At 51.3% G+C, this 24,884-nt stretch overlaps 2 protein-coding genes and 1 long non-coding RNA gene across 4 annotated transcripts in view; 1 reads left to right on the forward strand and 2 right to left on the reverse strand.

Annotated features, from left to right (window-relative positions):
* Positions 1 to 1,007: 1,007 nt before the first annotated feature.
* Positions 1,008 to 2,516, reverse strand: LOC122367480 (potassium/sodium hyperpolarization-activated cyclic nucleotide-gated channel 4-like). The gene is made up of 3 exons (XM_043340588.1): positions 1,784 to 2,516; positions 1,315 to 1,370; positions 1,008 to 1,202 (listed from the first exon to the last, which is right to left on the reverse strand). Exons 1-3 carry the CDS (start codon positions 2,265 to 2,267, stop codon positions 1,074 to 1,076), a joined length of 669 nt encoding a protein of 222 aa, XP_043196523.1. The 5' UTR covers positions 2,268 to 2,516; the 3' UTR covers positions 1,008 to 1,073.
* Positions 2,517 to 3,134: 618 nt separating this feature from the next.
* On the reverse strand, positions 3,135 to 6,610 carry LOC122367481. 2 transcript variants are annotated; one of them, XR_006254066.1, is made up of 5 exons: positions 6,429 to 6,610; positions 5,780 to 5,937; positions 4,129 to 4,428; positions 3,634 to 3,773; positions 3,135 to 3,285 (listed from the first exon to the last, which is right to left on the reverse strand). It is a non-coding gene; the product is annotated as an uncharacterized LOC122367481 (long non-coding RNA). The 2 variants fall into 2 exon arrangements; XR_006254067.1 differs by lacking the exons at positions 5,780 to 5,937; positions 6,429 to 6,610 and adding an exon at positions 5,126 to 5,162.
* Positions 6,611 to 7,647: 1,037 nt separating this feature from the next.
* Positions 7,648 to 24,884, forward strand: part of LOC122367486 — a 62,632-nt gene continuing 45,395 nt past the window's right edge. Inside the window, exons 1-15 of the mRNA XM_043340595.1 lie at positions 7,648 to 7,685; positions 9,865 to 10,157; positions 13,224 to 13,335; positions 13,630 to 13,752; positions 14,062 to 14,250; positions 14,726 to 14,884; positions 15,298 to 15,466; positions 15,830 to 16,024; positions 16,394 to 16,558; positions 16,963 to 17,067; positions 17,596 to 17,758; positions 18,773 to 18,971; positions 19,460 to 19,517; positions 21,581 to 21,653; positions 24,480 to 24,529. Of these exons, the coding sequence (XP_043196530.1) occupies positions 9,878 to 10,157; positions 13,224 to 13,335; positions 13,630 to 13,752; positions 14,062 to 14,250; positions 14,726 to 14,884; positions 15,298 to 15,466; positions 15,830 to 16,024; positions 16,394 to 16,558; positions 16,963 to 17,067; positions 17,596 to 17,758; positions 18,773 to 18,971; positions 19,460 to 19,517; positions 21,581 to 21,653; positions 24,480 to 24,529 (2,040 nt within the window). The 5' untranslated portion in view covers positions 7,648 to 7,685; positions 9,865 to 9,877. The remainder of the gene's footprint in view (positions 7,686 to 9,864; positions 10,158 to 13,223; positions 13,336 to 13,629; positions 13,753 to 14,061; positions 14,251 to 14,725; positions 14,885 to 15,297; positions 15,467 to 15,829; positions 16,025 to 16,393; positions 16,559 to 16,962; positions 17,068 to 17,595; positions 17,759 to 18,772; positions 18,972 to 19,459; positions 19,518 to 21,580; positions 21,654 to 24,479; positions 24,530 to 24,884) is intronic.

Genomic DNA, 24,884 nt, shown 5'->3' on the forward strand with positions numbered 1-24,884 from the left:
TTTTGGTGAAGAACTCGACTGAAATTGAAACAAATTGAAGATTTGCTTGTCTAAGGCAGCAAGATTTATAAACATCGCCAAATTTATCATAGGTATGCAATTGGAGCTTGTTTCAGTTTTTTTATAGCAGGGTCATGATACAATTTTCTTTCAATGGTAGATTCGTCATGGTACAGTACAATCTAAATGGTAATTTCGAGTAATTTATGTCATTGAATTGAAACTGCAAGTACATCCCACAAAAGAGCTTATCCTCTTCAATTTTCAGTCTTGATCTGACTGATTAGTGATTTGTCAAGAGTGCGAAAAGTGAGGTGACAAGAGAGCTACAGGTTTTTCAAGATTTAAGTGTTCTTGAATAGCAGGTTGTACAACATTGTGCTGTGACATAACCACTGGGCCTTGTGCCCCCTGTGACAGAGCCCCTGCATCAGCTGGTCTGACACGGCTGGGCTCGCAAGTCGCAAAGAACGTCTTGGTGCTCTTAATTATGATTGATGATTGTGATGTGAAAGGAGGGTACCTACATGGCAAAATACATTTGTATGTAATTTCTTGCCACAGTACCCACCTCCATGTACATTTTTGTTGTCTTTGTGTGAAAAATGAATATATTTTAAGGAAAATTAAGGCATTTCTGTTTGAAGCATGCAGAAATTCATGTGTGATGCTGTCCCGGCAACTCATGTTGAACAGAACAGACTGCAGAGTGCCAGATCGTGCTTGAACAGAGAGAATCATCAGCTATCTACATATGCGCATGCTTTGAAGTTCCCTGCCTTTTCCCACATTCTACTTGCTAGTTGTGAAAAGGATCGGACAAGGCGAGGTACTCATGCTCATGGTGCCACCATGTGCAATTACTGACTGGTGAATTCGGTGGCTAAAATCCTTAACGCTCTATGGATAATTATTCTGCTCTTATGTTCAGTATGTTGATATCAGAAACTCACCAAGGTAACCTGCCCTGTGGCATTTCTTAGTTCAAAAATGTAAGCATTACACTCATCAGTCATGTAACTTGTATTTACATCCATGAACAAACAATGTGCAAAGGGGCTACCCAACAAGCATTACTGTCTACAGCGTAGCGCGTACCGCCTCCGCAAGGGGCGCGCCCCTCTACAATGGGCATGCGCGAACCCCTTCTCTGCAATGGGCGCGCCGGCGAACGTACGCGAGCGATCACGGGTCGCCACCACCAGCTGGCGACTGACGGCGCAAGGCCATAAAACTACGACGGCGGGCCCGGCAGCAGCGCGCGGTGTGGGGGGGGGGCGTTGGACACGGGATGGACGCACAGTCGCGCACCACGACCGACGGCGACATCACCTGCTGCGTCTGGCTCGGCGAGCGCAGCTGGGAGCCGGCTGGAACAGACAGAGCGGAGTCAGCCGGCGGAGAGACCCGGGGGACAGGAGAGAGACACGGGCCAACAAACTGGGAGAGATTCGAACGCCCGCACGACAGCAAGGAGCAAACATGCCCGTTATATTCACGTGTCGATTGTCATGACGTCAGTCTTGAGCACAAGCTGACTTCATCCCTACATCCCGTTTTACTTATAATCATAATTGAGGTCCTGGATCGGTACACCGGCTCAGTCACCTGTTGACGGCGGCGCACAGCGTGACCTACCCGCCCTACAGCCGGCCCCAGCAGGGTGAGTAGTGAGTACCAATACCCGCCCCCATGCCAATGCCAAAATCACTAGCACTGAGATTTATGGAAAAGCCCTCCTCAGTGGCCGGTATGAGCTGGCCGTGCGGCGGCCGCGACTGACCTGCGGCCGCTGAAGGTCTGGTGAGTCGGACGGGCACCTCCGGCACTGTCGGCAGGGCGGCCGATTTGAGCGCAGCGCTGTCCAGTCGGACTGACGGCAGCACAGAGACCAGCTGTCCGTGCAGGCAGTACCGGTGGCCCGAGTCGCTGCTGCTGCGGACCCGGCCCGGTACCGGCGCCGGGTGGTGGCCGGCCGCGGCCGGGAGCGGGTCCGCCGTCCGCTCCGCGTCCCCGGCCGCCCCGCCGCCGCTCTCTGGACCGGCCGGAACGGTGACGGTGACCGCGCTGATCTGAAGGCGCACCTCCAGACGCTCCAGGGCCGGCAGCCAGGCCAAAGTCGGAGCGGCGGGCGGCGCCGGCGGAGTGGGGGAGACGGCCGCCGCAGCGGAGGTGTTGGGTGACACTGCGGGTAGGTTCCTCTCCGTGGTGTGGCTCCGTGCCGATCGCGAGGTACCCGAGTGTCCTTGCGGCCGGGGCACATCCATGGCGGCGGCGGCGGCGGCTCGGGCGGCTGGGGTAGTGGCGGCGGCGCCGGGCCACTCAGCTGCTGGCCAGCTGAGTGGCCAGGGACAGCCAGAGCAGCAGTGCCGGCTGCCAGCAGAGCAGGGCCGGCTCGGAGACGACCACCAGCAGCGGGCAGCTGTCCGCGGCGGCGGCAGCTGTCGGCAGCTGCAGCAGCGCCCGTACCGCCCGCTCGCCGCCGCCGCCGGGAGCCGGCGCGTCGGCCGCCTGGGGCGCGGCCAGCACGGGCCGGCCGTCGCCCGTCCAGCTGACAGCGCACCGGGCGGCGCCGGCCCAGCACCAGCCGGTCTGACACAGCCGCACGTCCAGGTCGCACAGGTCCGTCTCTAGTGGCAGGTCCAGCTGCGAGCCGGCCGGCTCAGCGCCGGCGGTCCCCCGGTCGTCGGCGCAGTGCAGCCAGTCGGCGTGGCACACCTGCTCTGTGAGCGGGTGCTGGGAGCCGGCCCACAGGGCCGGCGCCAGCAGCGCCTTCCAGTAGACCGAGGCTGAGGAGGGCGAGGCGACCTGGTGCTCCTGGGCGGGCTGGCCGTCGGCCGCGGTCGAGACCAGCACCGCCTGGTCAGCCGTCACCTGCGATAGGGCGCACGGGGAAAAGGGATACAGTCAGGAGCCGCGGCTGTAGTTTTTCATTTCCAATCGACAATAGGGCATTGGGGCAGTGTTCCCGCCACTTCTAATGAGTAGTAATGTCGAGCCTACCACAGTGTACTTCACAACTAGAAAACGCACTCAACAATAATCACACAACAAAGGCACACTCTCAGGGCCATTCTAACAAAACACCCGCGGTTATAATTAGCATTACTCGGTATAATGACTGACCGTGCATCATGTGTGGACGTGGCAGTTGTAGAGCAGCGCAGCGGTCGGCCGGCGCCGCTCAAGCTGGGAGACACACCGGCACAGCCGGGACGGGTACATGGGCTGCTGCTCGTTCCACTGGATCGTCTGACAGCGCAGCTGGAGACGCACCTCACCGGCCTGAGGACGGGGGAAGACTGGGTGATACAACCGGGACAGACGAATAACACAGCTGCTGTAGACGTATATACCTCCCCGGCCTGGTGACCGCGGGCGGGTAATACGACCTCATAGAACAGCGATCAGCCGGATCATCGGAGCAAAAAAAAAAAGCACGCATCTCAGGAGCCCATCTCCTTGCAAGTCTGCGATCATATCTCAACGCCCAACTGCAGCAGCTCTTCAAACAATGCAGCTGATGCTGTCCTTTCGAACATCCCCGCTATGCATGGACCCACGCCGCCCAGCTCCCCGTTGGCGGCCACCACTGTCAGCCGCCGCCCCTTCCTCCGCTGCGCGGAGACCCACCTTTTCCAAGTCTCCATGGCCAGCCAACACGGTGACTCGCGGCTCCAGCACCGTCAGCTACAGGTCGCGAGCCGGGGTGTTGGCCTCCAGCGCCACCGCCTCTCCGTGCGGCACTGGGCCCGGGCGGGCCTCTCCGTCCGCTGCGGGAGAGGGCAGAGGGTAGAAAAGAAGGTCAGGGCGGGCCTCCCCGCCTGCAGCAGAACAGGGGGAAGGAGCGGTCAGGTGGGTCTCCCCGTCCGCTGCAGGAGAGGGCAGAGGGGCGTTAGTGGTAGTGGGCAGATGAAATGGAATGTTTATTTCAACGATATACACTTTTTCACTAGTACGGCAACTATACTTCTCAGAGGTGAAAATCGCTGCTGGGACGCACTGCCGAAAAAGAAGGAACTTGCAAGTCACAAGCAGCGATGGGGACGACTCATGAAGAACAGTGCATCATGTTAAACAACTTCAAGCTAACTCTGAGCGCTACTCAGTACTCAGTTCACTACTCACCCTGCTGGGCCGGCTGTAGGGCGGGTAGGTCACGCTGTGCGCCGCCGTCATCAGGTGACTGAGCCGGCGTACCGATCCAGGACCAGGAGCCCAAGCAGGCCCTTGTCCAGTTTCTGCAGCAGCAGCGTGTGCCGTCACCGGCAGAGCTGTCGCTGCCAGACGACTGCCGTCAGCGCCCGGCGCACGCGCTATAAACACTGCGCCGCGGCGAGCGAGCACGGCGCGCTGCATCAGCTGGTAGCTGCTGAGCGCCGCCAACCCCAGCACAGCAGCTGGCGGAGCGCCGCGCTACACGACGACCTGTCGGGGCGCGCGGGCGGGTCAGAGGGTGGGGGAGGGGGGGGCCAACAGGGTCAATCACATCACCTCTCTCTGCAATGGGCGCGCGCGTGCGCGCCGGCGATGGGCGCGCGCCGGCCGCCGCTGCCGATGGACGCGCGCCCGCCGCCGGTGCCCGATGGGCACGCGCTGGCCGCCGGTGCCGATGTGCGCGCGCCCGCCGCCGGTGCCGATGGGATGGGCACGCACCGGCCGCCGGTGCCGATGGGTGCGCGCCCGCCGCCGGTGCCGATGGGATGGGCGCACGCTCGCCGCCGGTGCCGATGGGATGGTCGCGCGCCTGCCGCCGGTGCCGATGGGCGCGCGCCGGCGCCGGTGCCGATGGGATGGGCGCGCACCGGCCGCCGGTGCCGATGGGCGCGCGCCCGCCGCCGGTGCTGATGGGATGGGCGCGCTGGCCGCCGGTGCCGATGGACGCGCGCCCGCCGACGGTGCCCGATGTGCGCGCGCCGGCCGCCGGTGCCGATGGGCGCGCGCCCGCCGCCGGTGCTGATGGGATGGGCGCGCTGGCCGCCGGTGCCGATGGACGCGCGCCCGCCGACGGTGCCCGATGGGCGCGCGCTGGCCGCCGGTGCCGATGGGATGGGCGCGCGCTCGCCGCCGGTGCCGATGGGATGGTCGCGCGCCGGCCGCCGGTGCCGATGGGATGGGCGCGCACCGGCCGCCGGTGCCGATGGGCGCGCGCCCGCCGCCGGTGCCGATGGGATGGTCGCGCGCCGGCCGCCGGTGCCGATGGGCGCGCGCCGGCCGCCGGTGCCGATGGGCGCGCGCCGGCCGCCTATCAAGTTTACCTGTCCAGATGTACAGAAAGAATGTTTAGTCTGTCAAATACATGTACAGCTGGTATACCTACCCTGTAGCTGCAACTGTTTTGACCATGTGGCCCAGCAAGGTTATCTGGCCTAGGTAATGATTGTGATTCAGGGATGAATCCCTGGGAAGAAAATATAGATGATGGTGCTTCAGGAGACTGGAGATTGTCGTGAAGAAGCATTCCTTAATTAGTGGTAGTCACCATCCAAGCCATATGACCAAAACACACCACATCAATATTATCCCAAAATTATATTTAAAAACTTTATGGTTGGTTACACACAAGTTTTTTAGGTGACCACACTCAAACACGAGACTACTAGGGTGCCAACGTCACTTGTCAGGCTCAATGCACCAGCTGCTGTTCATACAATTTGCAAGACTCAACATCAGCTATCAGGTTCTACATCACATCAAGTGTTCAATGTAACAATGTTCGTGCCACTTTTACAAGTTGTGCTAAAAACCAGTTCAATTACAAAGGAAATGCCAAACCCACCTTCCACGACTGCTATTGACGGTACGGCATGTGGTGACGTTCTAGCCCTTTCTCCAAGCAAAAGATCTTGAGGGTTGAAGTGGCAGCTACACACAAGTGCTTCGTCAACCTGCTTGTCCGCCAAGCCATCTTCTAGGACAGCCACCCAACCAAGTCTCCTAAAAACAGCATGACTTTGTGATCAAAGGTCTGGGAAAATTGCAAGGCTTGCCATTCCAGTACAAGTAACAGATAACAAGTAACCACAGCTAGTACATTGAGTACTTAAGTTATATGTGTAGATGAACTCCGAGTTGTAGGTTGTAGGTTGTAAGCTGAAGCATGTAGGTTGTAGGTTCGTGGGAGGCTGTAGTTTAGTAGGTTATTAGGTAATAGGTAATATTAGGACTTAGGTCAAGTTCGCTTGAATTTTTTTCCTCGGACCACTCAGACTTCATCCACACAATTTACTCGTACGCCTTACTGTTTGATGTATGAGTAACACTTCAAACATTTGTGTGTTCAAACACTTCAAACACTTCAAACATTTGATCATTACATTTGTGCATGTTTGACATAAAAACATATATTAATACAATTTCGTAAAATATGCAACTGTTTTTCACTTAGTGCCTGCCCCGCAATCTCCAGCATTTCAAATTGGACTTACTTGACACGGTTTTTCGGAACATGGAAGAAGTTGAGATCGGGACAAATGACAATCAGCCTTTGTTTTTCCACAACCCTTCAAACTACACCGCCGATTTCGCACTTGGCGGGATGGCGCCATTCCGTCCAACTCATACAGCCTCAGAAATTACAACAACACACTCAACTAACGGAATATCCGTCAAACAACTCTTATTTACGACGACACGAGCCAATGCTAACAACGCTTGCCAGTTGCGGAGTGGAGACGTCAGAGAGAAAAAAGTCTTTAGATTTCTCCAATTTCCCCACGTAACGTTGAACGGCCATTGCGGCCTTATCTGGTATGCGACGGCCTTATCTGGCATACAAAATATCTCTAGAAGTCTCTAGCTAGTGTTAAGCCTATGGACTTATAGGGAAATGTATCCGAGTACTTGGTACTGCCTCCTCCAGGTACTGGCTGGCAGACGCAGGGTATATAGAACAACGGGTACACCAACGACGCGGAAAGCGCCCATTTTATCTGGATGAGTTACATGGAAGGTGATATATTTTTTGAATATGGAATAAATAGAGTATTCCATTCTGACGAGTAAAGCCAAATTAATAAAGCAGTTATTTTTAAATTATATGAACCAGAAATAACATACTAACCATAGTTTAAAACTTAGCATAAAGTTAGTTGAAAAGCCTATAGTTGATACTAAGATGGAAGGAATCTACGGAAGGCGGAAATGGCGCAGCTGTTTCATTCTTAAAATGTGTTCGCAAGCAGGATTTACGTAATGCTAGCGACATCTATTAATGTATTCGGGGACGTCCATTGGCTGATCGAGTCCGTGAGCAGTATCGCTAACTTACGCTAGTACAGGGTTGAGGCAATGTGCGCATGCGCAGGAACTAGTGCTCTCATGGAGGGGCTTTTGGTACCTCGGGCAGCGCCCAATGCTTTTTGGACCTGTTATGGCCTCCGCATCGAAAAACGCTAGATAAAAAGGTTGTAGAGGAAGCTTGAGGCTACCTTTCCCCACAATAATATTGGCACTTTATCTTTTAGCTTACGTGTGAGGCTCGCTTGAAAAAGGTCCATTTAACATGGAAACCCTATGGGGTAGTAGTTTTTGAGCGCCCATTTGGCCTAATGCTACCAACTGTTACTGGCTACCCCTGGGCAGACGGATCAACTTTGGAGGCCCACCATTAGGAAATTAGGCAATTTTGAGACGAATGACTTCGGATCGGGGCCTCAGCCACCTTCATCTACACGTTTCACTGAGTAACTCCGAAATTTCGGAAAAAACCCTGATAATACCTTTAAGTATAAGTGACGTACTATTATTTTATGTCATGCTGATCACGCTTACTACTATTTTTTTTATACAAGCTTTTTAACAATAGTTTTTATTGAAATTGAAGTCTTATTGACATTTCAATTGTTTTACTGTAATTTCAAAGAAAAAATGAAGAAAATACGTCATCAGTGGCCGAAATTTGAGTGTCACCGGTAGATGTATTTTCTCCCTGCTTGAAGTAGCGGAATATTTGACGAAGGTCAAGGTCGTTGTTGTCATTTTGATTTGTTGGAGGAGTGGGACTTTTTTACATGTCAGTGTATGTAGGAGACAGTAAAGCCAATTTTCATCAACTATTATAACCAGTAAAACGCCTTTTGGGCGAAGAACAAGCGAGTGAGATAGTGAGCCCTGCACGTGCGGAACAGAAGGGTGAGAGGGTACTTATGAACGGGCTTGTGCAAAGCACCCTTCTAACCGGTCACTATAGTCTGTTCTATACCAAGCTTGCAGTTGGAGTTTCTTCGGCAGATCACTCCTCCGTTAAAGAATTTGCGTCTTAAAATGTAAGAGCTGTATATACAGAAATCATGCACTGCTTTCAGCAGGGCACTTCGGCTGCAAGCTTGAAACGGAACAGAGTATCAGTATAGCGCCTAGCGGTTTGCCAAATTTGAACGCAATCGGCCCAGTCGTTCCTGAGATCTGAAAATGACATTCTGCACGTGCGCATGTGCAAATGGGATCAAAACGGACTTTTGCACGGTACCCTACTAACCGGTGCGCAACAGTATACCTACCAAATTTGAGTGCAATTGGCCCAGCCATTCTCAAGATCTGGAGGCAACCCTTGCATGTATGCACATGCAGTAGCACCCTAACTGCAACAAATGGGATTTGGGAATGCATTGCCTGATGGGTGCCTACCTGTAACTGTATGCCAAGTTTCAGCGAAGCCGCCCCAGTATTTACCAAGTTATTGAAATGGGAACAAATTTGGCACCTCTTTTTTGCATTTTGCACATGCAATGGGGGTCAGGCATATAGATGAAAAGCATCCAGTATTTGGTAGAAGGGATGCAGCTACCCTACAAAAATTACAGCAGGACAATCGCCCAAGCGGCTGCTGAGATATGAGCCACCCAAAATCACTATTTTGCAAAACAGCTTGAGCCTTGAACACCCTTGACTTTTCAATGGCACGTGCCATGACAACCCCTGAAATGTATCAGAAGAAGCCAATTGCAGGGTAGAAGGAATATGACTACCCAACTAAAGGAATCTGAGAGCACAAGCTCAAAGCCAGTTGTGACCTCCAACCTCACTGAGTACCCTTTTATGTTTCCCAGCCAATAATGACATGGACAACAAATAGCATTCTGCTACGCTACCCGAAATCCATTATCTATATACTTATACCTATACCTATATCTGGATTTAGGATGCCAAAATGTGGAAGAATGTGTAAAATTTACCTTTGAAAAGTGTGTCAGTCCTAAAGTTAATATTTACCAAAATGGATGAGCGGTAAGGCTCTTCATGCGCAAGCATTAACAATCAAATTTTTAAATTGGTATCCTTATAGCAATGTTTCACATCCTGCCACCCATTTGTGAAAGACTGCTAGACTCTCCACTTGCCAGTTCTTAAGATGTTTACTGTTTACATGAATTTTGCTTATAAAAGTCTCTAATCAAAGACTCTTGCAGAACAAAACAATCTTACCTGACCTAACCTTACCTGTTAACCTACAAACTACAAACTGCAAACCTATAACCTACCAATGTGCAGCATACAGTGAGATTTGTGTAAATATCTCAAGAACTGGAGTCTAGCGACTTTACAAACGGGTGGCAGCATGTGAGACGCATGCAATACAAAAGCACTTAAATCTCTCCATAAATATTAAATAGCATGGTTCTTTCTAAATCCCAGTTGCAAGCACTGAATGAGCATTTTCTTCCAATTCAGATCTATATTCTGAAACAATATTACAGGATATGTTTTTGTCAAACTAAAACTTTTTGTCTGCTCTGGCAAAAGAGGTGTTCAGATGTTTTACAAGAAATACTTTGGCATAGTGAATGATGAACATATTGCTTATTTATGGTCACCACAGAATGCAAACCGTAGAGTGACCTCACACAGCCCTTTCTACTCCAGGATCGCACATCCAATGGATTCGCAAGCACACAGCAGCTCTCCTGATGTCAAAGTCAGTTGGGGCACGTCAATCCACCATGAACTATCTCCCATACCGTCTCGAGACCAGTCTTCTGTGGAGGCAGAGGCATCAGAGACGTCAGATGCATCGGAGGGCGTCCGCTGGTCTCCTGCGGAGCCTGGCCAGTGGCGCGGCGTCGGCAGTTCCGCTGGAGTGGTCACCCCGGAGGACGGGGGCAGATGTCGGCACGGGGTCACCGTCACCGCTCCCTCGCCGTGTCACACCGTACCAGGTCAGTTATAGAGATGCTGCACACAGTGTGTGGTCTGATCGGTCGAACTTGTTCAGTTGAATGAAAACACATTTGTCAAAATGAACAATATACAACGGTTGAACTTGGCCTTGCCGTTGAGGTTCGTTACTTTCGCATCATTGGTGATCGGCATTGTATGTTGCGCTTGTCGCCAGACCTTGCGAGACCGAGGCGACAGTGCTGAAAAGACGCATCTTGCGATGATCTGGGCTGTTGCACTGGCATACAGGACAGTGTTGAGACACTCATGTTTTATGCATGCATAAAGCGGCAACAATGTCCCAAAATTTGTCTATTTGGGTGGGAAACGACATCCAAATGAAATTCATTTTCCACTCTCACCACCATTTTTAAGAACAATTTTCCACTCCCAAGTCCCAACCAAGAAAACATAGATTTTTTACCTATAGAAAGACAGTTGTGTGGATGCCCAGTTAGCACCAAACATTCTACACCCTAGAATAAAATGCATGCTTTTTGTCATTTCTCACTCCTTTTTGGTCTAATCGAATCAGCAGTTTTCCACTCTCTCCCCTCTTTTTGGTGGGTAATTTTCCCCTCTGACACCCAAGACAAAACTCAATTTTGGGACACTGAGCGGCAAACTGCCATTGTTGTATCGAAATTCGCTAGCGTAAACCTAATTCATGGGCTGATTTCTGTTAAACATTCAATAGCAATTTTTAGCATCGGATGTGCTTATCTTATAATTCGGACAGAGTATATTACGCTAATGTTTATGTTGTTTTGAAATATATACCGTCCATATTTACGTTGATGTTAAATTAACTAGTTAAAGGAAAAGTGCCACCTTCGTGAAATATGAAGATATCGTTGCTTTTCATTTTGACATTATTATTTTTCATGTTCTTTTTAAATCTGGTGCCAGAAGTGCATAATTTGCAAAAAAGTATGTCAAACTATTTAACATATTGGTACTATGTTTGTACTCTCTACCGCACCTTCTGTATGATGTCATAGCGATGACATCACACTCAAGCCAATCAGCCTTCAGAAGACAGACTCGTCGGCTTGTGTCAGATTAGCTGATTGGTTAAAGCTGAGCTGATTGGAGCTGATTGGTTAAAAACCAAAGCCTCGCCGCGGGTGGCTGTATTACAGGATAAGAACGCATTCCTGGGATAAGGACGCATTCCTGGCATATTTTCTTTTAAAATTGCCGATACCTACGAATGGAGGCCGAAATCGGCCGTAAGGTGGGACACTCTCGGGGTTTTCGGACACGGGCTACAAGATGGCCATCTCAGTTTCAAACCCTACAGGGTTGGGCAGATAAATTGGGACAAATTTTAGCTTCCTCTAAAACGACTATTTTTTGAGTGATAAAGATAATTTTTGAACATAAATATAGGCTAATGAATACGTTTCCATGTTATGCAGGTTGCGTTGCAATTTTGAGTCGGCTGGTTACAGAACGTGGGCTTAAGCAAGCCACTATCAACTTAGTCCGCGCGCACATGCGTGCCAATACTCTAATTATGCTCCATCAAATGGCTGAAAGTAGTGTGTATCGAACAGACGTAAACGTTGGAGGAAGAGATGATATTGACTCATCCTTACATACCAATTGCATTGACACCGGCCGCTCCCCCGGTTCTCCAGAGGGGCTGAAAGGCAAAATTCAGTTAAATCAGAGGATCCTCGCGAAAACAGTGGCGCGAGCTTACAACGAAGGTAGCCGCGCCATGAGAAAGCGATATACCTAATACCAGCACCTCAAACATGTACTCTTATGCATTGATGCATATCAACCTGTCAACATAGATGTTGAAGCAGCTGTGACGTTAAAAAAAATTGTTTCCTCTTGAAGGGCTTGGAGAAGCGAGCAAGCACGTGCAGGTCTTTTTCGACGACGGTATCCCCATAACCGAACATATGAACAACCGCAAACACCATGTAACATCGCAACCAGCCCAGAAGACGTGATCTTAGTTCCAAAAAGAATGCAGCAGACATCGGTGATGGTATTCCACTCGGTGACTTCCATGACGGTCACGTGGGGCCCCTTATTTTACGGAACCGGGAGGGGGTTCGCCATTACAGGGTACCTAACCATTATTCCGGCAGTTCGAATCAACAAGATGAAAGAAGGCAACATCCTGCATGGAGTGATGCTCTTCGAGGAGTCAGCTCCCCGGCATACAGTAAATTAAATACAAAATCTCCTGAAACGGAGGATCCCGCAAACTGTACCCAAGGGAAAATGCCCCCTTCCTCATTAAACCTCAGCCCACACAAGTTCTGGTTGCTGGGGCGTTTTTGCGGGTGAGCCTAACGAACGTCCCCATATGACTGTGGTGAGCCTCAGCAGTGCCAGTTGGCTACAATTACGAGCCATTTCAGACGGGAGATCTCGGCGCGCGTGCGGCCATTCCAGGCACCGATAAGGACTGATGCAGGTGGACCACGGTGACCATATTTGGTGAAAATGTGTAAAATTGGTGTGACAATATGTGATCCAAATTTGAAATGCCTATGTTAACAAATTTCCAAGCTACGGCGTTCTAAATGCAAATATGTATTTTGTCCCAATTTATCTGCCCAACCCTGTATGTTAAAGGTGACCCTTTTCCTTTAACAAAGATTTTGCTGCGTTTCGGGAGTGTAGAGTTGTGTCGCTATTTTCGTCCGACCGTTCGTTTCAATGTGCGTTGACCGCGCTGACTGCTGAGGGCACTGCGTCTCTGCTGCCAGAGACGGCAATTTTCACGTCCAATATGACATTCCATCGATCAGTATAGCGCGCTAGCGTATGCTGACGCCTGATTTCTGCCTGACGGATATGTTACGCGTGAATGGAGATGCAAAATTCGACGCAATAGGGTGCACGATGACTGCGTTATATGCGTCTAGCACTGACATATGTGAAATGATTTATGTTTATACTTTGCCGTTGTGTGATGTTTGGGGAGTTAGCTCATTAAAGAAGTGAAACATAATTTTTCTCATAACTCGATTCTGTCGCCGATTTTCACCTCTCTACTGACGCAGCGTATGCGTGCGTGCGTGATTGTTCGTCGGCAGACCGGGCAGCAGCGGCGGCACTATTCGAAGCGTGCGATGAGTCGGGAGCCGGCGAGCTGCCGGCTGGACGGCTGCTGCGCCTCGTGCGGGAACAGCTACCCGACGTCTGCCGGTGAGAGGTGGCGTGGGTTTCACAGGGTTTGGGATATGTTTAGGGTGTTTGAAAGAGTCTACCGCGGGCTAAAAGTGTCATTGAAAGCTTGGCTGTTGGGCGTAGTGCTCCGACTTCGAGTCATTTTTCACGTGATATTATGACGCAATGTAATCGTCGTTGAATGATACCTGGAAAATCTCTGGGATGTATTCCAAACAGCATACATCAGTGCAGGCAGTGTGCCGATGCTATTCTGTGATCCACACCAGGCTCTGAGAGCTCTGACCATCTCGTCTGTCTCACCCCCGTCAGAGAGTGGCTGCAGGCAGTGGCCCAGTCGCTGACAGCGGACGGCGAGGACGGCCCCGTCACCGCCGACATGTTCAGGGACGCCGTCAGCACCGCCAACAGCACGCTCGCCCAGCTGATGCAGCCGTGAGTTGACGAGACGATGTTGGATCAAACTGCCGCCGTCTTTTCGGGAGTTGGTATAGTTCAATGCGTTGTTACGTAGCGTAAGATATGATGGTATCATGATATGCTATGATAGGTATATCATGTGGCTCATTTTGTGAGAATCGATGCACGGTCGTAACTTCGGTGTCGGAAATGGCCAGAATAATGTCACACTTTCCTATAAAGTCACTTCTACCCGATCATGGGCCATCATTCTTACAAACCACGCTCAGCTTCTCGCCCAAGGTACCAGTTAGTTTATTCTAACCGCCCCCTCTCCCTCGCTAGCGGCGCAGTTCCGGACACCACCCCGCCGTCTCCATCCCCCCAGTCGGGAGCCGGCGGCCGGCTGCACGCTGCGGGACGGTTCAGTTTGGGGAGCCGCGCCTCCTCCCTGGGGATCCTCCACAGCTCCCAGGTGCTGGACACCAGCAGCTGCAGCAGCTACGAGGGAGTCGGCCAGCAGATGTCACCAGTGTGAGTGTTGGGTGTGGTTTGCTGTAATAGTTATGGTGAGGCAGGAAGGGTAGAGGCTAGACTTTAACGTTAGGCGATGATGGTTTCTGAAGTTTGGACGCGCATAAAACCATATGATCATCAGCAACTTGTAGCTGGAGTCGTTACACACAGGGCACATTACATTACTCACCTGAGCACAAATGTTGACATAAAAACAGGTACCTTTATATCTCGATGATCGATGGACATTCCAAATGTTAACAGCACCACTTAAGATTCCGGAAGCATGTGTTGAATCTGACCAGCATCGTAGCATATAAGCATTTGAAATGAGGGCGTTTTGTTTTGTCGGATCGGTGTACGAGTATTACTACACGGCTCACATGCAAACTTCGCTTATGATCCCTCCAGTCCTTGCACATGGGCTTAATATACTCACGGCTAGTATCTCGGCTGGTGTGTGCCTGACCACCCCTCTCTCCGCTGTGTCCAGGGACGTGCCGGCGCTGGAGGGAACCATCGCGCAGCTGCAGCACTCGAGTCGCGCCCTGCAGGAGGAGCGGGACCAGCTGCAGCAGCAGCTGCAGCAGCTGGAGGAGACCAACCAGCAGCTGGCTGCCGAGCTGGCACGGATGGCTGACAAAAACGACAGGTGGGGCGTGCGAATGGGAGACAAGAATGACTGACGGACAGGAATAATAAACGGCAAACAGACACTGTTCCAAAAGGTTGTGAGGTAGCCCGGGGAGGGGTCTAAGAGGAAAAGCTTACTGGATTCAAGTGTGTATCATGTTGAGAGAATCGGGACGCGTGTGTGACGCTTCTGATTGCCAGAGATAGTTTTGCATGGCAGTGTGGTTTCGTTGTCGATACCTAGTTTGGCATAGTCACCATGCTGTCAAGCCAATTCAACCATATTTCGGGAAGTGCTGTCGATTTCAACTACCACCCGCCTGAAAAAGCACCGTCGTAGGCCGTGGTTATCTGTACCCAGCCCGTCTGGCACGGTAATAAGCTGTCTTGCTATATCCGGTGTGACAGCTCCTGTCTCTTCGTCTTCGTCAGTATGTCGGCCGAGCTACGCCGGATCCCTTCACTCCGTCAGGAGACAGAGCGACTCCAGGCAGCGCTGGAGGCGGAGCTCCGCCAGCGAGCGATCCAGCGCGATCAGGCGGCGCACCAGGAGCGCCTGATCGCCGCCCAGCAGGAGGAGATGGAACTGCTGGCCACCAGGGTAGGTATTGGATGAGAGAGGGGCGGTGAGAGACCTAGTATTAGACCCCTTGGGCACTTGTGTGCGTGGCTTTGGGTATGAAAGGGGGTTGCTAACCTTCACGGTAATCGTAGATATCAATTATGGCCATGGCCTTGGATATAAAATAGTATGGATTTTCCGAATAGTTATCTCGAAGCAACACAAAGTCTACGCAGTCACTTCAGCGGCTGCAAATTTACCTCCATAATCGTCAGAATAATATTTAATCTTCAGCTTTTCCAGCCACATAGCCAACCCTGTCTCGCCCGAAAGCCACTGTTCACCATGCCCCGGGCAGCAAACCGTGCCTGACAGACCAGTACCTCTCCCACCCCTCCTCAGCTGAGCACTGCTGAACTAGAGGCGGTGCGGGCCGCCGGCCGCGAGGATGAGCTTCACACCAGCCTGGGAGACGCCCTGCGGGAGACCGACGCCCTGCGACATGATCTGAGGGACAGGGATGAGCGGAACGCCGCCTCCCAGGCCACCATAGCGGCCCTGCACTCGACCATCAGAGAGATGAGGGATACCTCGCTGGTGAGAAATGGCGGACAGAAAGTAGGGAAGACGAGGGAAGGCGGTGGGGAGTGAGGGAGGGAGTTGGTGAGGTGCTCTGTGATATTTTGTGTTGTGGGCTTGGACTGGATAATGACGTAAGGTGGATGGTGAACAGAAACGGGTAACGCTGATGACTTTATTAAGTTTGAATTGTGAATGAGTTAGTTTTTAAAGTCGATTTATCGTAGGCCACTGCAATTATTGGGCGTGCCCTAAAGCTCAAATAGGATACTGTTTGACTTTGTACTGTGTTGACTTTCCTTTATTTCCTTACAAGTCCCGTACACCATTTGATAACACGAAGCCGATGATGCTGACAGTTTGCTGCCCTTTTCTTCTGTCCCACAGGCTCTTCAGGACGAGAAGTCGCGCACTTCCCACGAGCTCAGTAAGGTGCGGAAACAGCTGCAGACTCTGCGGCTGAACTCACCGGCCGGCGGAGACGCGTCCCACTCGGGCCCCGCATCGCTGGCCGTCAACAACGGCTCCATACACGATGAAATTATCAACACGGTCAGTGAAGGGCAGAGGGAGAGGGGTCGACACAAAGGAGGTTTGGGTATTGGCTGTGTTGGCGGAACGACAGCAATGAGTCTGGTGTCTGGATGTGGAGTTTGTTTGGTTCATGTCAGTGTTACTGAAGTGCTATTCATATTTTTCCCCGGGATATTCATTAATTATGGAGGCATACACAGCGAGAGAAGCTACTTTGCTTCTGGTACATTGACTGATGCTGGTTGTACACTGTGAGGTTTGACACTGATATTGGGAGCGTATGTAGTTACTGATTTTTGTTGGCGACGCAGAGAAAACACGGAACGACTCTGTTTACGGCGCTGAGGATGTCCTGCTTACGTTGCTGGTAACGGTGTTCATGACCGTCGTACTGACTGTCTCGCTTTGTGTGTCCTCTGCAGATTCAGACCACCGGTGACGGCGACCCCATCCTGCCACTGTCCGGCATCGCTTCTCCCGAGCTGGTGCACGCCATTTTCGCCAGTCCGCTCAACCTGCACTTCAAGGTCAGCTCCAGAACGGACATCACCGGGTTGTCTAACCATTCTCAGGTGTTGGGTTCGGTGAATAGGCAAGTTTCTGGCCTCGCACGACATTGTTGTGAGACTAGCGCGCTGTGCTAACCTGTCAAGGGTTTATTGTCCGCGTTTTACGTGTTTACGCATCTTACGGCTCTCGTGAGATCAAGCGGTAGGTTTTGTACTTTTACATTTCCGGTTATATCTTAGAAACTAATCGATCTACGATGAAGCCATTTTACACGATTATGGCCGGTTTGTGAACCAACAAGTCGATCGCATCTTCCACACTTAAAAGCTTAAGACGGAGAAGATATAGCCTGAAGTACACTAAATTTTCTAGGTGCAAAGCCTACCGCTAAAATCCGCGAGACCCGTACGTTTTTTATCATTCTGTATTCAACGTAAGTGAGGATGACACGTGATCCATATTGTGATAACAGTGTTTTGTCGTGCTGTCTGCGACTTCTGTCAGGTAGCTTGCACTTACGACTCCCGTCCTCTGTTTCCCTTCAGTCGGTTCCGCGCCGCCTGCGGATGGCCAGCACGCCTCAGTCGGGCCACCGGCGGGCAGAGAGCGAGCTGAGAGAGAGTGAGGAGGAGCGATCCCCTCTGACCGGGGTGGACGAGTCGGCGGAGCTGGACGACCAGTTCTCTTCGGCTGCGTCAGAATCGAACGGTGAGCGTGCTAAATGGGGCGGTGGGTTGGTGTGGTGCGTAACTCGTGCCTTTTGAGCAGGGCTGCGGAGTCGATGGATTTTCGGCGACTCCGACTCCGACTCCGACTCCGACTCCGGCTTTCAAAAACCAGCTCCGACTCCGACTCCGACTCCGGGCAAAATTGTCGACTCCGACCGACTCCAACTCCCGACTCCGACTCCGACTCCGGGCAAAATTGTCGACTCCGACCGACTCCAACTCCCGACTCCGACTCCGCAGACCTAGCAGGGCTGCGGAGTCGACAGATTTTCGGTGACTCCGACTCCGACTCCGGCTCGGGGTTTCTAAAATCGACTCCGACTCCGACTCCGACTCCGGTCACAACTGTCGACTCCGACCGACTCCGACTCCGACTCCGACTCCGACTCCGCAGCCCTGCTTTTGAGGAACGGGGTGGGGGGGGGGGGGGGCGGCGAGGGTGGAGACTACAGCGCGTGGCCGGCGCCTTGGTGAGCAGACCTAAATACTCGGCCTGAACAGTCAGTTTTAGGCCGGGCTTGAATATAGCAGCTTCGATGGATGCTTCCTACGATGGTCATTTTGTCGGGATATGCCACCAAAACTGACGGAATGCTGGAAGACACGTAGAATGGAGACGCATGGGTAGACATCAGCTGTGATGACTGCGCTTGGCCTAGCTGTTGGAAGCCTGATTTAGCGCCTCGTGCATGCATGTATTTAGCTGTAAGGTCGGTGGCAGCCTGCTATTCTGATGAACCTTGTTGCTATCTCAGATCGCACCCATCATCCCAGCTACATCTTCGTGTCATCGGGTTAAGAGCCACGATGTCCTGCAGGGCCCGTTTTCTCATTTCGTAAACTTTAAATCTGTACTCAGCCGGCAGCAGGAGTACAGTACCAGATCGACTCCCAGTACGCATCTAACCTGTTTTTAAGACATTGACTGTATGGTGAATGTACTCTTTTGTCACGATAAGGCCATTCGCTGACCACTCGTCGTGCTCCGTTCCAGACTCTTCAGCGGTGTATCGCAGCCGGCCGACCTCTGTCTTAGAAGCGGCCGTCCAGACTGAACCCGAGACACTGGAGGACAAACCCTCTGAGGATCCACCGAGCCCCATCCGAGAGGAGGCGGGCACTCAGACGGAGGCGGAGCCCGAGTCCTCACCTGAGGAGAAGGCGCGATCTGTGAGACTCTGGAGCACACAGAGGTGAGTGTGGGGTGCGGAGGAACACCTGGAGGCTGGTCTGGCACATGCTGCTGGGTGAGGTGCCACTTGTGTTGTTACATGGTCCGAGTAAAGGAATGAGAAGGGGGAGGCATGATGGAATTCGTCACAGCTGTTATACTGTAAAGATTGACTGAAATATCGGTGCAAGCGGAGCTGTTGGTGTAGGACACGAAATGATGAGCACGCTTTGTTGCCGGATACACACTGCTTGCTTGCACATTAACTGCTATGCCCTTGTATTTGTGCTTTCAATGTCTCGTGGCGTTTGGTGCTGGTTGAAATGTTCACTGACTGCACGTGTGTATGTTGGCGTCCGACCATGCATTCGTCCCTTGTCTAAAACCCTTGTCTTGTCCGTTATGGTGGTTGAATTCCCCTGCCCCACCCTCAGTCACTGCATGTTGCATGACCCAGCGCACATATGTCCTGCCAAGCTGCACCTCTGACCGCTTTGCCCGGCACTCCAGGGTTCCCAGCTGGCCGTGCACCGACACCACCTGTGCTGCCACCTCTGGAGCAAACCAGGTACTAACGCTACAGCCTTCTGCCGCCGGGGCGCTGGAGTCGATGGCTCGGGATGGGGCGTTTGGACCGGTTTGGTCGCGGTCTGGGCGAGGCAGGGATTATGAACCGGTATCGGTGATGCAATGGATTCACTGGAATAGCCTCCATCGAAACAATCACGGATGGGCTCGCGAGCCGCTCCCGGCGGCTGAAAAGGAGATACTGTGTGCTACGGCCCGAATAAGCACTTATTTGTGCGGCTTTGATACTTTCTAGCCTTCATGGTCACACGAGAACGCATTTTTTTTCTTCAATTAAATCCAGTTGTTTATGGTGAGGAATTAGGTGCTAGCGACTTAACCCGGACTTGTGGCGTGACTGGCCCAAGATGTTTGGCTGTGGTGAGCTGAGGAGAGGTTTTGGGTGTGGGTCGCCACAATCCCGGAGTCGCCGCTGGATTCCCGTCGGCCTCTTCCGAGAATGGGGAGCGGTTTGACCGGAAAATACTGAGCCATGTGGTCTCATAGGGCAGTTACTCATTATCCGGCTTAGTGCAGCTTGAGGAAGGTGTTTTGGTTTGGTTGGCTCTTGGCGCTAGGTATTTGACGTTGGGATAGCGACATTAAACAAAACGCGGCGACTTAAAAAGAACCTCATTTTTACGAGTACAATCTAACACAAATGTTTGCATTTTAATGATTGAATATCAGTATTGATGTTTTTATTGAAACCTTATCTCGTTTCTTTATGGTCGACAATCTCTTTAGAAACACCGTGTTTTCTTTTCCCCGAGATACCCGTATTCCGTCTATTAACCGAACAGCCATCCCAAAACCGCACATAACCGCTAGATTTTGCCATATTACCCTTGTTCTGTGATGCACTTGTTCCGACTCTGACCGACCCGACCACATATCCTATCAGTCTTCCGGTCGGCGAGTGTGACAGCCGACAGCTGTCCGGGCCATCAGTCTCGCCGCGCGCGTGTTTGGTTAGACGTGGCTACGGAGCTACGCTGGCATCCGATGGTGCTGTTAGTTTTAGGCACTCACACTGCCCGGGATGGTGTCTGAATTTTAGATCGATATTCGCGGAACCAGAAAATGTTCAGGAACAGGCTTAGTGAGTGTTCTAGTGCGACAAGTCCTGAAGAGTTGCAACCGTGCTGAGGTCGTCTGATAGACGGTGTTGAGCGAACATCCGCTAGAAGTTGCATAACATCACTGGAAGTTAATTCGTCTCCTACGGATGCGTTCGTACTGTGGAAGGGGCACCTACCATTCGTACTGCCTGGATACCAGTGGTATAATAACTCAGTGTGCGTGGCGTGCATAACACGCCGTATCCGTGCGGTGCGTGTGTTATAAGATACCGCTATCAGTGCAGTGCGTGTATTATAGATACCGTTATCAGTGCAGTGTGTCGGCATTGCTAACTGTGAATACCCGCACTGCTACCGTGTCTGAGCACTGCTACGCAAGCTTTGCACTGTCTCCTTAGATTTAAAGGGACTATCCCACCTTTAACATGGGGTTTGAGTTGAGATAGCCAAGTTTGCGGCGAGGTTCAGAAACCACTATCTATCTAGGTTGCAACCCCCGCGGCCTCTTGGTGTTGAAGAAATTCGTTCCCTTCATTTGAAAATGGGCCTTGCGCAAGGCCCTATCTTCAACATGGAGCAACCGTTAGTGTGACGTCACCTCGTTTAGTCATTCTGATTTAAATGGGTTTGTTCGTTGAAAAATCGCTTAAAACTTGGTCTGAACTTTGTTGTGGTGCCTACAGAGTAAAAAGAATCAGCTTTATGACAGTAATGTGGCCTGGGGAAGGAGGTAATTTTGGGCTGTGACGTCACATATTTGAAAGTTTGTGTTTGGAATATGGGAAGCCTAAGATGTTTAATGAAAAATAAATGCCAGAACCGTGTTCCTGGTCATCCAATCTATAAAGTCGGGCACAATTTAACTGGTTTTAACAACATTTTAGAAGGTGGGATAGTTCCTTTAACTGTGTCTCAGTCTAGCCATGTCTTAGCAGCGTTGCATGGCAAGTCGTCTCTGACAAGTCGTCTCTGACATCGTCAGGCCGGCGAGGACTCAAAGTCGCCGTCGGCCGAGGAGCGCCGCTCGCTGTGGGCCTCGCCACAGAAGATCGACGGTGAGTGTTGAGCCCGATATTAGGCCGCCATAGATTGAGTGTGTCGACTACCCTTCCCCATCCCCCTGTCCATCATCAGCCCTTCCTCGGTTGTCGTTACGGAATGTTGGGGCCGCCCGAATCTTTCCCTTCCCGTTTCCAGCTGCTCCTCTAACAACCTCTTACGCCGCATTCCACAACAGGTACGGCTAGGGACGCCCACACAGTCATGAGGCATGCCAGGATTTTGTTATCTTCTGCTATTGTCTTTGTTTCTGCATTTATCTGTCTCTACCCTTATCCATGGTTTGACGTTTCCTGGATTTATTGTCAGGCATTAAACATTCTCCTGCGCTTCCTCAAAACAAAGCTGACCGAGCGAAGCTGCACAAATACCGTTAATCTCATCTGTCGACTCAAGCCGTGAGCTTGATAAGTTACAGTATAAAATAATATTGTTAGCTCTAATTGTGCTTACGAGTATGTTGCTTCATATCTAATATCCTTTTCATCAGCTGCGCTGCTTTTTTCTTCTCCACATGACCATGTGCTGTCATCTTGAAAATGCCTTCTAGGGCGCTGTCATATCCACCCATATATAAATTGAATAGCCATACGGGTTTGTCTGTCAGACATATCCTGGTTTGCCCAGTGTCGTGACGGATGATTATGTCTTTCGTTAATTCTGACGGACAGACGGCTGAACAATGTGAGATATTCCTCTAATATGGTTCCGTTTCCAGTGCTTAATGAACCACTGATTTATTGCGCTTTAATGTAAAGGGATCCCTGCAGTTATTCCCCATTGCGTCAAGGACATTCAGTGAAGTCTGTGTCCAAGCAAGTCCTGTCTTGAAGAAAACCGTTAAGGTCATTTTTAAATGCACGTCGTGTGCGAAATGGAATCCAATTTTGCTATATTTTATTATCGGCGCTGTATGAAGTATTTCAGTCAAGCTCGCTCATCCGTACAAGGAAAGATTAGTTTTTAGCGAATTACCTCTAGCCATTTTAGGTGGAAGCAACAGACGCTCCTGTTTGCCATTTTTGATGAATTTGCTCGTAGTACGGTCCCATTTTTATCGAGTTAATTTCTTTGCTTGTATTGTGGACGATTGAATCCACGCATTTTTTCCCTAAACGGATCTTCGGCTGTTCATTTCTAAAGAAACCCGAACTGGTATTGCGTGTGGACTCTTTCGATGACGGACTGACTGCCATTACCGGGAAAATTTAGCTTAACATGCGACATATGTGCTCGCTAGGAGTCAAATAGCGAATAGTCGAATAGTTCTCAGTATGATAGCTGGAGGCTGTTCTACGCTTCTCGTAATCCTCTCATTTTTTGTTTTGTTTTCTCACCGTGATTTCGTCTAATAACATCGATGAATGTGTGCTTTACACTTTTTATCAATTGCGGCACATTGCAATAAACGCAACAAACCACGATTTTGTGTAGGTCGATTTCTAGTTTTTTTTTTTTGGAATACGATTATGTCGTTCATGCTTCACTATATAACTTCTACATAACTGCCGAATTTTTTATGCTTTCCCTTGTAACGAAGCTATTGTTATTTTGCCGCCTAAAATACCAGTGCAAAACAACTAAATTGGAACACCTGTCAAGTCCGGGAGGACTAGCATTTTCCTGAATATGTTTGTGAAGAGGAAATACGCGACGAGTCACAAAATTCAAGCGGCCAATGATGGTACGACCTCAGTCAGATCAACAACAAGCAATCGGGGAGGGGAACACTGGACAGATTAGTTGATGGTTCGGTATTTCCTTCTCATTATAGTATGTACATAATCAGAAGTTTGTAGTTTGGTCGGATATGTGATCTGTAGTCTGTTGTCACTTGTCTGGTCTTTGTTTCAATCGTCGAAGTTCTAAAGCGTTTAACGCTACGCTTTCATGTCTAATATAGCTTGTTACACGATCTTTTCTTAGAATTGCTCTGTACTTCTCGGTCAATTGTTCGTTCTTTGCTTTTCATCAGATTTGTCTCATTTATTTCCTTCTCTACGGTTCCCGTTCAACACATTTTTACACCGTGCTTCTGCCAGCCCACGGGCAGGTCGAGTCACCGACTCCCTAGCTCAATCCCCGCTCCCCCCCCCCCCCACCCTCCACCCCCCACCCCTGTCTACACGGTGCCATCCTCACCCTGGGGGAGGTCCGGCCGGGGCGGGCGGGCGGCGCTGCCGTGCTGCCGCCGATGTTCACTGCCCACTCCCACCAGCCAACCGGTTCTGAGGGCTGTACGGGGACGTGCCGCCGCCAGCCCCGCCGCCACGGCCGGCCGGCAGTGGTCCGCCGCCGACGCCGCTGTCAGCTGACCACCTCCGGTCGCCGCGCCGCTGTCACCACCGTGTCATATCGACGGCGCTGGTCGCTGGTCGCTGGTCGCTGGTCGGGGTCGGTGTTGGTGGTCCGTGGTCGCAGCTGGTCGGTGGTCGGTGTCGCTGTGCGAGACCGTGCTGGAAAAGTGCCTTGTGGAATTGATCCTTTCAGCTGTGTTCTCGAAGTCGGAATCTTTCCTATTTGGTGAGAAACGAGCGATCGCGACCTTGTCCGTCTACGTTTCAATATCAAATCCTTCCTCATCGTGATCTATCCCAGTGCTCTGTGGTGTCCAGTGTTTGGCGGTAATCTCTGTTACCCTGTGCCCTCGAAGGACAACAGTGATTCCGTGCAATTGCACGGATATCAGTGCTGTGAGCGCACAGTTGTGAGTGTCCGAAGTGTGCGCTGAGTAAACGCTGTGAGTGCAGGAGTGTGTACGCGAAATTATCGCCGAGTGACCAGACTAACTCTCTTCTGTTCTTCCGTGGTGGCTCCGGCAGGTTCTCAGCCGCCGCTGCTGCACCAACTCGCGGACTTGTACCCGAAACAGGTGAGGAAGAGTCGGAGCTGAGGGAAGTGTCGGGAGGAGTGGGGTTCGTTTGGAAGGGTGGGTGGGATTGTATAATGAAATGTGGTTGTTTGAGATAAGATCAATTTGTTTCAGTAGCGGGTGTAATTTATTACCGGAGGAAAGTAGGTAGTCGGAAAAGAGCGTGTTTAGTTGGTATGTCTGTGTGTATGGGGGGGGGGGAGGGGGCTCATGCAATAGCGCCAAATGGTTGTGTTGGTACTGGTGATTTTGAATGGGAATGAAACCCCGAAAACATGTGAGGAGCCGGGGCGATAAGCTCGTATAAAATATGCGCGTAATAGCTTCGCTATTGACACGGCCGAAAACCCCAACA

This window comes from Amphibalanus amphitrite, unplaced genomic scaffold, assembly GCF_019059575.1.
Source record: "Amphibalanus amphitrite isolate SeventyFive unplaced genomic scaffold, NRLGWU_Aamphi_draft 000872F_arrow, whole genome shotgun sequence".
Lineage (NCBI taxonomy): Eukaryota > Metazoa > Arthropoda > Thecostraca > Balanomorpha > Balanidae > Amphibalanus > Amphibalanus amphitrite.

Bases quoted from the DNA above. Each gene is read 5' to 3' on its own strand.
- LOC122367480 (XM_043340588.1), bottom strand. From the start codon at position 2,267: ATGGATGTGCCCCGGCCGCAAGGACACTCGGGTACCTCGCGATCGGCA. The intron at 1,371-1,783 runs GTCAGTCGCGGC...TGTCTGTTCCAG, and splicing joins CAGACCTTCAGCGGCCGCAG to CCGGCTCCCAGCTGCGCTCG. The intron at 1,203-1,314 runs GTGGTGCGCGAC...AGTCGCCAGCTG, and splicing joins AGGTGATGTCGCCGTCGGTC to GTGGTGGCGACCCGTGATCG.